At 46.1% G+C, this 16,645-nt stretch overlaps 1 protein-coding gene across 1 annotated transcript in view; it reads left to right on the forward strand.

Moving 5' to 3' along the window:
* Positions 1–15,138, forward strand: part of TSPAN5 (tetraspanin 5) — a 173,616-nt gene extending 158,478 nt beyond the window's left edge. Inside the window, exons 3-8 of the mRNA XM_037039122.1 lie at positions 1,709–1,855; positions 5,748–5,918; positions 8,164–8,289; positions 10,118–10,165; positions 10,262–10,378; positions 12,956–15,138. Coding sequence (XP_036895017.1) covers positions 1,709–1,855; positions 5,748–5,918; positions 8,164–8,289; positions 10,118–10,165; positions 10,262–10,378; positions 12,956–13,021 — 675 coding nt within the window. The 3' untranslated portion in view covers positions 13,022–15,138. The remainder of the gene's footprint in view (positions 1–1,708; positions 1,856–5,747; positions 5,919–8,163; positions 8,290–10,117; positions 10,166–10,261; positions 10,379–12,955) is intronic.
* Positions 15,139–16,645: the final 1,507 nt, after the last annotated feature.

Raw genomic sequence — 16,645 nt, forward strand, 5'->3', positions numbered from 1 at the left:
CCTCTGTCATAGGGCTTAAGTTGTACTTTAAGACTTCCTAATTCCTCTTATGTGTTCTAGATTAATATCCTATTATTGTTCTTAAGGTGATGCTCCCCTCATCCCAAACAAATAAAAACCTAATAAACAACATACTCTTGTTCACATGTTCCTTCTACCTTAAAATGGGCCAAACCTTAAAACTCCCAGAGTCAGGTGTTGGCAAGTGCTGACTGAGAAGTGCTTGGAAGCAAGTGTACAGCTTCCGCTTGGTAGAAAACAGTGCAGCCCCGGCTGGGGTGGTGCAGAGGGCTGGGCGTGTCCAGCAGAGCAAAAGGTCACCAGTTTGCTTCCCAGTCAGGGCACATGCCTGGGTCGTGGGTCAGTCCCCTTTTGGGGCACATGTGAGAGGAAACTGATGGATGTATCTTTCTCACATCAGTGTTCTTTTTCCTCTTTTCCCCTCTAAACACAATAAATCTTTCTTTTTTTTATATCGTGCTGAAGTAAATATTCTTTTCTGTGTCCAAAACACAGAAAAGATTGCCTTTAGCCACTCACCGCACCTCTCTAGGTTCCATTTTTCTCAGGTATAAAATCAGATGAATACTTTGTATTCTTCCAGGTTCTTGAAAATGCTGTGAAAACAAATTGCTTAATATTAAGACTTTATAGCCAACTATGTACCATGATACTCTGTGGCTATTTTGAGAATTCAAAAATAATAAGATAAGAAAAATATTGGTGATACTGAGTATTTGAGACTCCTATATATCCAGGTTGAAGATAACAGTAGCTGGTCTCTGTAGGAAGGAATAATAAATTTGTATCATGCATTTTACGGGAAAATCATCTCCTAATTTTTGACAGAGTTTTGGGTGATATTTGATGTGGTCTCATTAATGGAGAAAAGCTCTCTGTAAAGAAATGGCATTATTTGTGGAGAAATGAGATTACTCTGGGTTCCTTTGGTAGGAGAACGAAAGGGTTGAAACCCAGGGAGTAACCTTTGATTTCTAAATCATTTAAACCCCTGTTCTTAGCTTTGAGGATCTCAGCCTGACAGATCTGTGAAGCTCAAGGGCAGATCCGGACGTTCAGTTTTTGCCTGGAAGACTTTTAAGGGCTGTGTCTGGGCCTAGCTGCTATGTCAGCAGCATCAGGATCCCTTGTTCCCTGAGAAATGCCAAGGGCTCGATGCAGGTCCTTGTCTGACTTACCCACGTCCCGGGACCGGATGACTCTTCTTTCTTTCTGGGTGGAGGGAGGTGTTTTTCCTTTTTTCCCCTTTAAAATTTTCAAAAATGTTCAATTGCAGTTTACATTCGGTAGTATTTTATATTAGTTTCAGGTATACAGGGGAGGTATTTTGCTTACATACGTGCTGTTTACTCCAGACACTTATGTTTGTGGACATGGAAAGCAAAGGTAACTTCCACATCTTCTCCCCACAGGGTCTACGGATGATTTCTTGGGATCCTTTCTTTGCTTTATGTAGTTTTACTTAAAATACGACCCTATCTAGATTTGGAAAGAAAGTTGTTTTCTGTTTTTACTTTTTCTTTTTTTTTTTTTTTGCAGTGTCTCTTGAGCATTAATCACACCGAATAATCAGATGACCTATGCTGTTTTTCTTCGGGAGAGGGGAAAGTCGGCTGTAATCATCTTTTCATGTCGGAGAACTAACCGGGCACCTGGTGCCCTGTTGTGTGTTCTTTGCTGCCCGCAGGGAGTTCTGTCCAACATCTCTTCCATCACCGACCTCGGCGGCTTTGACCCGGTCTGGCTCTTCCTCGTGGTGGGAGGAGTGATGTTCATTCTGGGATTTGCAGGGTGCATTGGAGCTCTGCGGGAAAACACGTTCCTTCTCAAATTTGTAAGTGTCACAGCCTGCTCCCAGGTTGAAAACGAAACATAGCCACACCAGGAGGACACTCTATTTTTAGGCAAGAGTGAGCTGAACTAAGAGCCCTGGCAAAAATATGGCCTGGGTAATGCCGTTCTTTTTTGCAGAACTCGCTGGTTCCGCCCCCTGCCCATGCCTCCTTAATAATGTCTGCACCTGCCCCACCCACGTTACCTGTGGCGGTTTCCTACGTGGGTATCACGACTTTCCATTTCAGTCCTGGAAAGGCCTTTAGAACTCAGGTTGCTCTACATATAGTTTCTTCTTTTAAGTGATTTTTGCTTTTTCTTTTAAGCACATAATCAGCAGAAAATTGTTCAGCTAGTTCGTTTAGAGAAACCAGACATAAACGCAGGGGCTGTTGCCTGGCCAGATTAAATCTGTTAAGCATAGGTTTTGGTGAATATGAAGAAACAGTAGAAGGCAAGGTCTTCCTTTCTATGACCAGCATAATTTTTAGGTCCCTTGCAGGGTGCTTGGTGAGATCACTGTTAGCATGGACAGATTTGGAAGAGGAGTTTTCCTAGGGGGTTGTTAGGAATTAAAAATACAGGCAGAGAATAAAAAGTGAAAGCTTTTCCTTTGGCGAGTCCTTCCAAAGGGGGACAGAACAGCCTGTGCGTGCTGGTACAGGTGTGAGACGGTTCGCTAAGTGTAGCCAGAGGTCAGCCACAGGGTCTGTCCGTCTGGGGGTGGGCATTCCCATGGTGGCCGTATCCTGGCAGCATCCACTCCCCTTTCTAAAAACAGGAAAAGGATTGAAAAACTACAACCTCCTATGATGAGGAAAGATGGTGGGATTTCTAGAGAGCGGTATTAATGTAATTATCACCTGTTTGTAGAATGATGCTCATCCTTTAGTGACATGGCATCGTTGAGGACCGTTTTCATCAAAAACAGAAGCATAGACCCGAAGCAACCCCAGCTGCCGTGTGGAATGTGATGCTCTTCCCAGCACGTCTGGCACATCTTTGTCTGGCATTTTTTCTTGAGGACTGCTAAGAAGAGCAGACTCACTGTCCCCTTACTGCCCATGCAGGGCAGCCCGTTTTGAATTGGGGCAGCTCCGGCCAAAACAAGGGTCTGGAGGCTGTTTTACTGGGAGCTCATGCGAATAGGGCAAACCAAGGGCTACTTGGTCCTGTGTAAAACCTGATGAGCAGCTAGATCTCTGTTCTGTGTACACAGACCCCCGGTGGGAGTAGCTGGTTTCCCAAAACTCCATTTGTCTGTCTGTCTCTCTCTCTCTCTCTCTCTCTCTCTCTCTCTCTCTCTCTCTCTCACACACACACACACACACACACACACACACACGACAGTTCTGTCCCTGATCACAGCCTGCTAACCTGCCAGTCTTTTTAGCGTGAGATATTTCTACAGTTGGAGCCTCACCTCACTGAGCTTTTTTTGTAGCCCTTTGGGCCTTGTCATACTTACCAGTTGCCACTATTTTTTAATCAGCTTTAACCACCATGTCCTCAAATGTGGGGTCCCCTTGAATATGATTCACTTGAGTCATGTTGGTTTATAAGGGTAGTCCCTTTTGTATTTTTATGAATGAAGATGCTTAGAGGTAACTTGAATAGACAGAAATATATACATTTCTTTAAACCATCACCTTAATTTATGAAGTCCCAGGTTGGAAACAAAGAGAATTGTATTTTTTCTTGACTTCTTTTAAGTCTTGGGAAATATTTGAAATGGTCCCTTTCTCCATTTAGCACATACCGTAAAAAATGGCCTAGGGTGGTCTTTTAAATAAGTAGGAAGTCTCAATGATCTCAAGCCATAATGCCTGGAGAATTGCTGAGGGAAAATCCAAGAGCTAGGGACAACCTGTGTGAAATGGAAATGGAACTTTCTCGCCAGCTTTGCACCTTTGGAAATGGGGAAATTAGCTCACAGAGCCTGGGGCCTGCAGCATTCTGCCAAACGTTTGATAAGGACTTAATTTGGACTCAGGCTTTGATATGTATATTTTGTAACATGAGAAAATGTACCAGGGTAACTAGAGAATGAACTCGCCTAGCCTTATGAAGGTCAGAACAAAAATCTAACTAAAACCTTTGCATGACTTCTGTGTTGGTACAGTGTACGTACACACATGTGAGGTTGCTGTGGTTTTCCTCCTTTTTGCAGTGTGGTAACTGTTGTGTACATGGCGGCACCTAATAAAGGGAGGGGTTGTTTATGCTATAGGGTAGGCATGGAGTAAACGTGACAGGATTTTTTTTCTGTCCTTTTTTTTTTTTTTTTGTAGATTGAGGAAAGCTCACCTTAAAATTACCGGTACCACTAGTGATCGTGAAGGGCCCTTTAGATTCTGTTGCCAGTGAACTCATCAAGGGGGGATAACCAGGAGCTCTGTGGAACCTGAGGGGCTGGGCCAGACAGCCTAGATTGGGGGCCTAACTAAACCTTGGGGTCCCAGAGTTCGCCAGGCCCAGTCCGCCCCTCATGCCCACCGTCCGAGAAGGGCCCTTGGCACCCTGGATAAACACTGTCAGATATACTGACACCCGATGTGAACTGGTTCCGCCCCACTGCCCTTCCTCCCCCCTACCCCGAAATTCCATACCAACGTCAGCTCTTTGGAGGCAGGGGTGTGGTCCTGTTCAACGTTGCTTCTGCCAAGCCCACCAGCTCAGGGCCTGATCTGTTACAGGTCATTCATTAGATGTTTGCTGAATGAATAATACACACTTTGTCTGGCTTTTTTAATGTTAAGTAACTGTGTAGTTTCCTTTTTGCCCTCCCCCCATGCAGTGCAGTGTTCTCTTGGCTGTTGTGTCTGCCTGCTGAACAGAGGCCTCAGGCAGCGCTGGCCCCTCTGCCCCCTCAGCCACACCTGTCCTGCAGCCTTCAGGAGCTCTGCTCAGCTGTGCGGCCCCAGTGTCAGCCTTTCTGTCCTTGTCACCAGAAGCTTGCCTGCAGTTTACACTAGTCTTTTATAGCCTCATTTCTCATAATCTGTTTGAGCAAAAAACTTTGCAAAGGGTAAGAATGTGGGTGTTGGAGGAAGTGGAAGGAACTGTGCGTGTGAATAGTATATTGATATGACTAAGGTGGGGCTCTTGAGAGTGTTCTAGATGGAAGGGAGTTTTCTCCAGAAGTATAGGCAGTGCCACCTTGCCTGTGGTCTCTCTCCTTCCTTTTAAAACCTTAGTCTATACATTAGTCAGAAGTCTCCCAGTGGCTGTATGTTGGTGGTATTTAAATATTCTGAGACGGGTGCTTCACGAAGGAAGGCCCTCAACGCAGCGGTTTCGTTTTGTTTTCTCGATGGGAAATTATTTTCACGCCACAATCACCCCACAACTTCCTCTTTGATCTCTTTACCTAAGATGAACATGTCTGCCATTTCACCCTGTATGGCAGGTGCAAAGGGAATTAAAGCAGCATCTTAATCCACAGAAGGAATATCTTGTGTATGAGGTCAAGGCCACAGTAACGAAGGACAGGTGATCTTAAAATATTGGGATAATTTCTTTTTCAGTGTCACAGAAACCTACCAGAGGTGGGGAAAGGTCATTGTCTGGCAGCATATCAGTCAGGAGAAGTTCATGAGGCCTCATGTGGATCCAACGAGAAGTTCCTGGTATCCATGTTTGCTTATGAACTTCGTTGGTTAATTGCCAAATGGAGCACCGTAGCGTCGAAGTGTGATTCTGAAATGATTTTTAAAAATACTTTCTTGAAGTGTAATATTTTATTAACAAATCCCAAGAAACGGAAGGTTATCTGCTTTGGATGTGTATAGCAACCCAATGTAATTACAAGCCTTTTTAGAAGGAACTATTTAATTGTATATGATCAAAATAGCCTTTATAACTGTTCTCTCTGTGTGTGTCTTTTGTCTTAGTTTTCTGTGTTCCTGGGAATTATTTTCTTCCTGGAGCTCACTGCTGGCGTTCTGGCATTTGTTTTCAAAGACTGGATCAAAGACCAGCTGTATTTCTTTATAAACAACAACATCAGAGCATACAGGGATGACATTGATTTGCAAAACCTCATAGACTTCACCCAGGAATATGTAAGTTTACATTTGGTTTATTTTTAAGTTGAAAGCCTTCTTCTGGGAAGGATGACCCCAGAGCACATCCCCCTGACTTGGGTGTCTGCCAGCTGGAACCCACCTCTGACTTTCCTGCATGGTGTTTGCTGTGTTCACTCGTCCACTTATTATTCTCTGACTTGTTCTCTGACTTATATGATTTGTGCCCTAAATGGAAATATCCTATTTTCCCTTATCTTAATTTCTGCTGGGAGGAACAAAGAAGAAAACCCTAGAGCAAGAAGGTGTTAATCACGGTTGCCCTTTGCTGTGGATATTTAAGGAATATTGTTCTGCTCTAGGTTTGACGCTGTGTTTTGGTGAACATGGGTTCTTTCTTGTTCCTTGCCCATTTTTGGTCATTCTCCACACTTCACAGCTCAGAATAATATATGTATCAGTAAAATACTTGTCCAAAAAGTTCCTGAAGTCTATGTATTCAAGTATTCTTCAAGTATCATTATAGCACATGTGGTTAAAACCAAAAATTGAGGATGTTCTAAGCCCCGATGACCTCTAAGAAGTGAAGACTTGGTACAGCAGACCCTCCCACCTGGGTTTCGGGGTGTTTCTGTGTGAGAGCCCCAGCAGCGCAAAGGAAGTAGCAGACGCCCTGTTCCACTCAAAGTGCGAAATGAGAGAGACAGGGCTCAGAAGACACAGATCCAGGGCCCAGATCTGATGAGCTAAGTCACCTTGGGCTAGTAGAACCGTGGCCTATTTCCCCAACAGTAAAGCGGAAAGGATAAGAGCTCCAGCTTAACTCTTGGACATCCTATGGCACTCTGATAAAATGTGCATGGCTTTGTATTGGGCTTACAGTCTGATGGTCTTACAAACGGATGGGTGTTTATTTGCACCCGGGAAACACTGGATAAGCTGAGCAGACCTGGACAGTGGAGTCCATTATATTAACACTTGTGGCAGGGCCGGAGAGCACACAGAAGCCCAGGGGATGAGCTTTCCAGAATGAGCTGGGGCCCCTTTTGATAAAGGGGGGAGAGGGCCCTATCAGCGCTCGCCCTGGGGGAGGCACCACGAGTTGTTGGTTTTGTTCGGTGGCAGCAGGGACTGCCTTGGAGTAAGTCATACCTCAGGCCTGAAAGGGAGCCTGTGTCATCTGCTCAGCCGACCTCACTGTTTTGTTAGGCGGTAACTGGATGCAAGCTCGCACCCTGCCAAATATTGTGGCTGCCTCCTCTGCGCGGCAGATCTGATAGAGCTCCGCAGGCAGACCCCGAGATGCACCCCTCAGGCCCGGGAGGAGCTTATGCACGAGCTCCTCAGTTGCTGTGTGCTTTATAAGGCAATGCTGCCTTCCTGCGGTTGTCTTACTCTGTCACGGAGTTTCATGTCTTGAAGTAGCTCTTGGTCCTGAACGTGTTATGATGATCAAGGCCTGATGTTTATTTCACTGGAGAAGCAGAGCCACTGCAGCCCAGGGGCGCGGTGGCAGGGGACTCGGGAACAAACAGCCTTTGAATCAGGCCCTTGAAGACCCAGAGAATTTAACACCCTACTTTATTATATTTTAATGAGACAACTGAATTTTTACGGTGAAAATGTAAATATATGCTTTGTTGAAAACAAATTCAGGGTACTAACAGATGTGTGATGAAGAGTAAGCCTCTAAAACTTCGGGGGGTAATGGATATGTCCAGTTTTGATTACAGTGATGGTTTCACAATGTATACATGTGTGAAAAATTATAAAATTGTACACTTTAAATAGGTGCAGTTTATTGTATGTCAGTCGTACCTCAATAAATTGGACTAAAAAAAAAAACCTTTAAGGTGTAGAGATCAAAATTGTAAAAAAGGAAGTCTCTAGTTATGCCCCACCCCAGCCCCAGTGGCCCCCTTCGGACAGACCCCACTGTTCAGTGTCTGGAGTACCCGTCGCGAACGCTCCTCCGTGCGCGCCAACCAAACCCCTCGGTTCCAGCTGAGCCCTGGGTCCAATGCCTGCCCTTCCCCCACCCAACACCGTGGCGACACGTCCTTACCAATCACGTGCAAACACATCTTTACAAACCCTCAGCCTTCATTATTTTGAAACCTTTTACAGGGGCCGTGTAGGTTCCGTTTGGTTTAGAAATAAATTCTGAGACAGAAGAGAGGGTTAGAGCTGGCAGTGGCCGGGTGTCGGCGCTTTGGCGGGTGTGCGTGTAGGCGCCTGGTGGCCTCCACCTCGAGATGTTCTAATTCTCTCCTGTTTGCTCTAGTGGCAGTGCTGTGGGGCTTTTGGAGCTGATGATTGGAACCTAAATATTTACTTCAATTGCACAGATTCCAATGCAAGTCGGGAGCGATGCGGCGTACCCTTTTCCTGCTGTACTAAGGATCCCGCGGTAAGTGGACGCCAGCACATCGCTTACTGCTCCGCGCGTCGCACAGGACGGCGTGTGTGGGAGGAACACAGAGATCTTTTTCTTAAAACCTTTTCTTGCCCTCTTAGCCCTAATTGCAGCTCCTGCGGGGGTTCTAGTTCTCAGTTCTTCCCGGTAGGAGTAATAATGACTGGCGTTGATTTAGCACTGCATGCTGGTTCCTATTCTGAGCCATTTTGTGCCTTGGCTCACTGAAGTTCAGAACGTTCCTACTGGCACACACCACCATTATCTTCCCTTTTTGGGTGAGATCAAGGCTCATGGAGTGTAAGTAAACTCTCCCAAGCTCGCATTGCTAGCAAGTGTTGGCGCTGAGCTTCAGACCCAGGGTCTGTTGCTCCTTCTTTAAGAGGAGGAGGGGCTTACCCGAGAGCGCTCTGCATTGGTTGGGGGTTGGTAACCCTTTTCTTCCTGACTTAATTCTGGGGAATATGGGAGAGTTCGAGACAAGATAGGACTAGAATGCTATGTGGGGAGACCGTGGCTGCCCAGACTGTCTGTTGTAATGACCACAGTTAATTACAGTTTTACATGTGTGTGTGTGTTTTACCATGGACATGCTTGCATAATTTTGGGTCCGGTTACGTGCCTGCTCTATAGAATGACTTATAGTCTCTTAATTGTACGTTAAAAGCCAGACGTGAGTGGTAGAATGACAAATGCAGTTGTTCCAGCATTTATCTCCCTTGGACTTTCCAGCTTCTTTCTGGCCTGTTAGTCCCCAGGCCTCCACTCTCAGAGCTGCCCTTCCCCGTGAAGGGGAACCGAGTGGGCGCCGATGAGTTCAGTGCCATTTCCCCTGTCAGGTAGAGGGAGTGGGCCTCTTTAAAAGGGGCTGTGGCCTAGGGTGGAAAAGCAGAAGGTCCCTGCAGGCCACCCACTGCGGGGTGGGGGAGGGGGTCAGCCTGGGCTGTACTCTTACTCTGAAGGAGACGGAGAATCAGTAAGGGCTGTGCTTTCTGCCCTGAGACCTTGCCAGGACAGCTGACCTTTCCCACTGGTTTGTTCCTCCCTTTCCTCTGAGTGGGGCCAGAAGGCAGGAGTGCCCAGCAAAGGGTGCCCAATCCGGCCAGAAGATACAAACTGTGCTCTGTCTCCATTTCCTGCCCTGTGTTAGTCTCCCATCAGATGAATTCTGAAGATTCTTAGAAGGCATTGTACCTCCCCCTTTCAACTACAGATCCTCTGGGATAAGCTTAGCATTTATCCCATAAGTGCTAAGCTGATAAATTCCACCCATGCCCTGCAGAGGGGAAAATACAAACCTAAAAGAGGGGAACCCACATTTCTGATCAGGCCTGTCGGTGTCAGAACATCAGTCCATGTGGTGCGTGATTAGGGCATTATTTTATTTTTAACCAAGTATTGTATTTTCATTGAAACCCATTTAAGTAATACAGAAACATATAGATTAGAAAGTAGAAATCCCCCTCCCGCCCAAAAAAGCAAAAACGAAGATAGTCATTGTATCCTTTGACCCCAGTTTATCTATGTCTCTGTTCCCTAAAGTCCATATACTTATGGAGGCTCATCAAGTCTGAATCATGAGCCTTCCACATAATAGGTTTGCTCTCCTTTCTGCTATTTCCCGAGCCTCACTTTTTAATACCAGCTTCGGAGGATTGTTACAGTAATTGCATGGGTAATGTACAGAAGTGCTCAACTGTCTGGAGGCCCAAATACACAGCGTGTCGCCGACCTTTAATGGGGATCTCCTGTGGTCGCAGTCGCCTCCTCCGTGGGCTCAGGAGCAGGCGTCAGTTTCACTGTTGTTTTCTTTCTCCACCAGGAAGATGTCATCAACACTCAGTGTGGCTATGACGCCAGGCAGAAACCAGTAAGTGGAGTACCACCTTGTCTGTTAGCACAAAGGGTGTTGGAGGAGCTGTTGAACTTGCGTGGTGATGCTGTGCTTTCCTCTTCCCTGGTGAAGGAAGTCGACCAGCAGGTTGTGATCTACACGAAAGGCTGCGTGCCCCAGTTTGAAAAGTGGCTGCAGGACAACTTGACCATCGTGGCTGGTATATTCATAGGCATCGCGTTGCTGCAGGTAAGACAGGGCTCCTTTCTGGGTGCCACGGGGAAACCGTGCCCGTAGGGAGAACCCTCGCTAGGACAGGGGCTTTGCTTAATCGCCTTAGTGCCATAGTTGTTAAGACACGATTGGAGGGGCTGGGAAACAGACCTGCCTTATTCACTTTGTATTTTATTAAAGTTCTGGTTTAACCTTTTTTCCTTGTGGACATAGAGAAATTGGGTCAGTAGCTGCCTGCTGACATGCCGGCATTTCCCTGAGCTCAGTAATGCTGCACCTGACAGCTGGGCAGACAGGGACGGTCGAAAGTAGATCCATGTAGCGTTAAGTTTTTTGGATTTTCAAAGACGTGCGGTGCCCCTTCCCATCTCTGCGCCACCTTGGCAAGTGCTAGTGAGGGAAAGGCGTGCCCACTACCCTCCCGGGCAGTCTGAGGGGCTAGGCTTCTTTGCCATGTGGGGATGTGGTACTTTTCTTTGAGCACAAATAGGGTGCAGTGGTTGGGAGAAATTAAAGAAAACCTAAGCAAACGGAAAGCCATTCCATATTCACAGATTGAAAGGCTTACTGTTGTTACGGCGGCGGGTGCTCCTCAAGGTCCTGCAGGTTCGGTGCAATCTGCATCAAAATTCCAGCTGCTCCCCCACCCCCCAGCCTTTTTTTTTTAAATAGACAAGCTGATCCCAAAATTCATATGGAAATGCAAGGGACCCAGAATAGCAAAACCAACTTGAAAAAGGACAAAGTTGGAGACTGTCACACTTCCCAATTCCAGACTTCAAAGCTGTGGTAATCAGGATAGTGAATACAGGCCGAAGGCTGGGCATCAGAATTAATGGACTGGAATAGAAAGTCCAGCCATAAACTCGTGCATCAGTGACTAGTTGACTTTTGACAAGCAAACTAAGCCCATTCCCTAGGGAAAGAGCAGTCTTTTCAGCCAGTGGTGCCGGACCCACTGAATGTCTGTGTGCAAAAGAATGAGTTTGAACTCATACGTACCTCGCACCATCTACAAAAATTAACGCAAGTAGATCAAAGGCCAGAATATAAGAGGTAAAACTATAAAACTCTTAGGAGAAAGTATAGGCATAACTCTTCGTTACTGGGCATTAGATAGTGTTTCTTAGATATGACTCCAAAAACACAAGTAACCAAAGAAATCGGAGGTAAATTGAACTTCATCAAAATCAAAAACTTCTGTGATGAAACTGCTATCAAGAAAATGAAATTACAACCCGCAAAATGGGAGAATATATCTCCAAATCATAATACCTGGTAAGGATCAGGTATCTATAATATAAAAAAAACCCACTCAACAATTAGAAAGACAAACGCAGTTTAAAGATTGGCCAAAAATTTGAATAGACATGTCTCCAAAGCAGATACAAAAGCTAGTAAGCACATGAAAAGATGCTCGTCATTATTGGTTGTTCCGCGGGAACTTCTCCTCGGAACACAGTGATGTACCACAGTGATGTACCACGAAAAGAGGCTCGTCGTTATTGGTTGTTCCGAGGGAACTTCTCCTTGGAACACAGTGATGTACCACATCGCCCACGCTGGGATGGGCAGACCCCTGACTCGTGAACAGCAGGGGCTGGAGTCATGTGGGCCCAGCGTGAGCACGTTTCTTCAGTTGACCACAGTTCCGTTGACTGACGTAGTTCAGCTGACTTGACTTGTTCAAGGTTCATTTCCATGGCTGAGAATCTGAGTATGTGGAGAACTGACTGTAATTATATGCAGATTTTCGACTGTGAAGGGTTTCAGCACCCCTAATCCCTGTGCTGCTCAAGGGTCAACTGTAATTAAAGAGCAGGGTAATAACAAGAGTTGTCGAGGATGTGGAGAAATTGGAACCCTTGCACATTGCTGAAGGGAATGAAAATGACGCAGCCTCTATGGAAAACAACTTGGCAATTCCTCAGAAAATTTAACGGTTACCATATGACTCAGCAGTTCTATTCTGGGGTATGTACCCAAGAGAACTGAAAACATATGTTCACCCGAAAACTCATACACAGATGTTCATAGTAGCACTATCCATAATAGCCCCAAAGTGGGAACACTGCACATGCTCATCACCTGCTGAATGGATAAACCAAATGTGCTTTATGGACACAGTGGAATATTATTCAAACCATCAAAAGGATTGAAATACTGGCCCATGCTACGATGGCGCTGGTGAACCTTGCAAACACTTTGCTATGGGAGAGCAGACCGACACAAAAGGCCAGGTATTATATGATTCCCTCTATATGAAATGTCCAGAGTGGGCACACCCACAGAGACAGAAAGTAGGGTGTGGCTGCCAGGGCTGTGAAGACCGAGGGACGGGAATCACTGCTAATGGGTGCAGTTTTCTTTTTGGCCTGATACCATGTTTCAGAGTCAGAGAGTGGTTGTAGTTGCACATCCTTGTGTACAGACTGAAAACCTCTGAGCAATGCACTTTAAGAGGTTGGATTTTACAGTATGTGAGTTATACGTCCATTTAAAAAAGCAAAGATAAGAAAAATGGGGTTCCTTGGCCAAGGAAAAACCTAATGAAGTTCATAGTTTCACTGGTCCTTTTTCTCCCTTGCTCAGATTTTTGGGATATGCCTGGCCCAGAATTTGGTCAGCGACATTGAAGCCGTCAGGGCCAGCTGGTAGAGCAGAGGCCCTGCCACCGCTGCTGCGAGACACTGGATGACCCAGCCTTCCGGGCCCTCCGCCTGCCCAGCCACATCCACGCTGCATGGACCCCGTCACAGAGGCACCCACTGTCCCGCCCGACCGAGCTGCCGAGAACTTGTGGTGGGGGGTAAAGCTGGGATATGCTGCTCACTGACAGAATTAAAAAAAAACACAAAAAACAGTATGACAGTCGTCGCGCCATGAATCTCTACTGTAGCCATGAATTGATGGATGGTTGGATCCTTACCAAAACCAGAAAAAAAGGGAGGGTGAGGGACGCAGGTGTACTTGAGTATGTGGAAAACAGCCCTGCTGTCCACATCAGTACCTGGAAGGCTGGGAGGGGTCAGCTGGCTCTTCCTCCCACCTTGAAGGGACTGCCTTCTGTTCCATGGCCTGAAGAAGTGCGCCTTCTCTAAAACTCAACCCCTTTCCTGTGGTCTGCGGGGGACTGGCCTCCCTTTGCTGTACAACTCAAGGAATTGTGACAACTCTCATCCCAAGAAGAAAGCAGCTTGTCTTTAAGGTCAGACTTGGTGACCACATTAACGAGTAACTCGGGGCGGGGGGGCGGGGCACATTCGGTCTCTGTCTAAGAGAAGTTGTGTATTTCCCACACTGTGAGTGAGGACATGGGGACACTCGTGATGCTGAGTGTTAGCAGGACACCTCTTTTTTTCTAAGTAGGCCTGTGCTTTATTGATCAGTGAGATCCAAGAAGAGAATGAAGTTCATGATGAGGTATTAGCCAAATACTCCCTCCCCCCAGCACACCAAATTAGGCGTTGGATTCCTTGGAAACTCTGGAATACTTTGGGATTTTGGCTTTTTTGATTTTTTTTTGTTCTCCCCAAAGGGAAAGCTACAGTTTCTCTTAAACCCTGAAGTGTTTTCTCACAGGCTCAAATATTAATTTTTTTGTGTCATCTTCTTGCATGACTTGTGAATCTGAATCCAGCAGGTACTCTTTCTGCCGTCTTTCTCACACCGTTTATAGATGGGATTTGGTCAGCATCTGTTCGATAGGTTCATGGACTTGGGAGGCACGGCAAGTCCTCCCTGGCTGGGGAGGGACCAGCTGGGCCATCGAAGATGCTTCCGTGGACTCAGCTCTCCCTTAATCGTATTGGTTGTCATGGCCTCTTCTGCATCCTGCCCCTCCTTCTCTTCGAATGGAATTGAACCCCATCCCAAAACAATGTGGACACAGTCAGAAAGCCTCTAGCGGGTTTTTTTCCTTCTGGTTTTAATTTTCTTTTATTAAAAAAATAAGCGTGCAGGGGCAGAGCTTCTTCTGTTCTCTCAGTGCAGACTAGCCGTCAGGATGGTGACAAAGCACAAATACCATGGAGGGGAGAACATCCATGGGACAAGCGCTCTGGGTCACCGGTGGGAAACCACCTCCAGGCGCTGCCACCCACCCCTGCCCCAGTGGGCAGGGAGAGTTTTGTACCCAGACTTCCATCCAGCCACTGTCTACCAGGATGTCATTCTCCTAGGGCAGTAGACAGTGGTCTGTGGAATGCTGGGAAAACCGCAGGCATATTTCATGGTGAAGACACATTTGCCAACACATTACTGGGCAGCCAGTTAGCATACTTTGTGAACATTTAGCAAGTTTTCCATCTCTGCCCCACGTTGCTTCCCTGGGGCTGATGAATGTGTCAATGCGCTCAGAGAAAGGGCAACATTCTTTGAAAACCTAGTCTCCAGAGTTTGGGTGTGTATGACTCTGCATGTGTGTGTGTTTGTGTCTCTGTGTAACTAGAAGTGTTCACTCCATACTTCAGCTGTAAGGTTGTGTTCCTTCCTGTCCGCCCGCCGCAGCTGTCCTGCAGTGCCCTGCCAGCACGGGGGAGGCCTGTGCTCTCCGACGGGCACTCTCGTCTTTTCTGTTCAGTACCTCACTCTCCAGGGAGCTCCATCTGACCCGTTGACTCAGAACCAGGCAAGATTCCCACCCTTTGGCACATCCAGTCAAAGGCCAAGTGGAAGTCCAAGTGAGTTTAACATTTTAATGAATCACCCTTTATTTTTTACACTTGGGAGTGGTTGTAATAAAGGCTGTCATTAATAAACTTGGTTCTACCTTACATGGAGTTATGTCATTCTTTGTTTCTTCTCTCTCGGAATTGCAAAACTCTCCGATCCAGTTTTTCTCAAACTTCAGTGTGCATCAGCACCACGGGATGGCTTGTCGCAACAGAGATGACTCTGTTTGCCCCATCCCCACAATTTCTCATTCGGTGGTTCTGGGGCTGGGGGAGGTTGAGAATGTGCGGTTTTGACCTGTTCTCAGGTGACTGTCGCTGTGTATTTTGGAAGCATGATTTGAGAAGTGCCGTTCTGGTCTGATTCTCTAAGGGGGGCAGGAGAGGGAAGGTTTGTGATTGGGAGGGACAGGGAGGGGGAAAGTTTGTGATTGGGAGGGACAGGGAGGGGGAAAGTTTGTGATTGGGAGGGACAGGGAGGGGGAAGTTGGTGATTGGGAGGGAAAGCTCTTAGTGCTACTAGATGCTGAGTAATGAGAGACCAGGGCAGAGCTGGGTGTGTAGGAAATCTGTGTTCCTAAGGTCATTGTCTGCTGGTCACAATCACCCAGGGACCATGCAGATTGCAGATTATCAGGCCTTGCTCCTAGCAATTCTGCAGTGAGGGAGCCGGGGCCTATATTTTTAAGAAGGTTCCACTGAAAATACGATGCACAATGAGAATTAGAACTCATGAACCTACCTAAATCTTAATAATATTAACAACCTTTTTCTGAGGAAATAATTTCCTATAGTCCCATAGAGCAGGAATTTTAACAACCAATTTGAGAAATACTGAACTTTTATTTTGAGTTATCATTGCAGAAGATTTTTAATACTTCTAGAGAAAAGTATTAAAGATGTTCTTTAAAGATTAAATTCTAAGGTTCATGTGGCATTCTCAGTCCCTGACACTGTGCAAGGAAGGACTTGTTTGAAGAACATTTTGTCTCATTCCCCTGGATATTTGAGACCAAAATGTTATTTTGACTTTAGAGGAACTTTATCAGCGGTGATGAGAAATCTCTAATATCCCTATTTCTTGAGTTTTCTTAGCTGTGCTGTAGATATTTTATACTCATGAGGTAATCCATCCTCATTGCTCTCGGCAAACTCGAGGCCAACTGGGGAGGGAATATCACAGCTCAGCAGGAAAAGGATGCTTTGTCCACAAAACCCGAACTTACAGGCACTTTCTGCTGTGTGTAGATGGTGGACTCGCAGGACGATTTGGAGGATGATTGTTCTGTTTCTCTGTATCTGTATTGTTGGACCGGTTACCGCAAGCGTCAGTGCTTCCGTGATTTAAAAATATCTAATACTGTTTCAAAAAATGAATTACACTGGAAGTACACAGAATTTTGCATCATGAAACACTTGGAAAAATTTTTCTACTTTTGATTTTTTCTTTCTACCAAGGAACGGACCTGTACTTTTCTTTCAGCTTTCTTCCTGCCACAGGTCCTCCCAGTCATTCTTCTCTCAAGGAGTCTCTGAAAAGTGTCTCTTGGCTTTTTCTCATTCTCAGTCATGCCTTGTGTTTGTGCGGGCAGTAGTGGAATAGCTAAAG

The sequence above is a fragment of the Sturnira hondurensis genome, unplaced genomic scaffold, assembly GCF_014824575.4.
Source record: "Sturnira hondurensis isolate 20B ecotype Veracruz unplaced genomic scaffold, ASM1482457v3 Scaffold0025168, whole genome shotgun sequence".
In the NCBI taxonomy this organism is placed as follows: Eukaryota; Metazoa; Chordata; class Mammalia; order Chiroptera; family Phyllostomidae; genus Sturnira; species Sturnira hondurensis.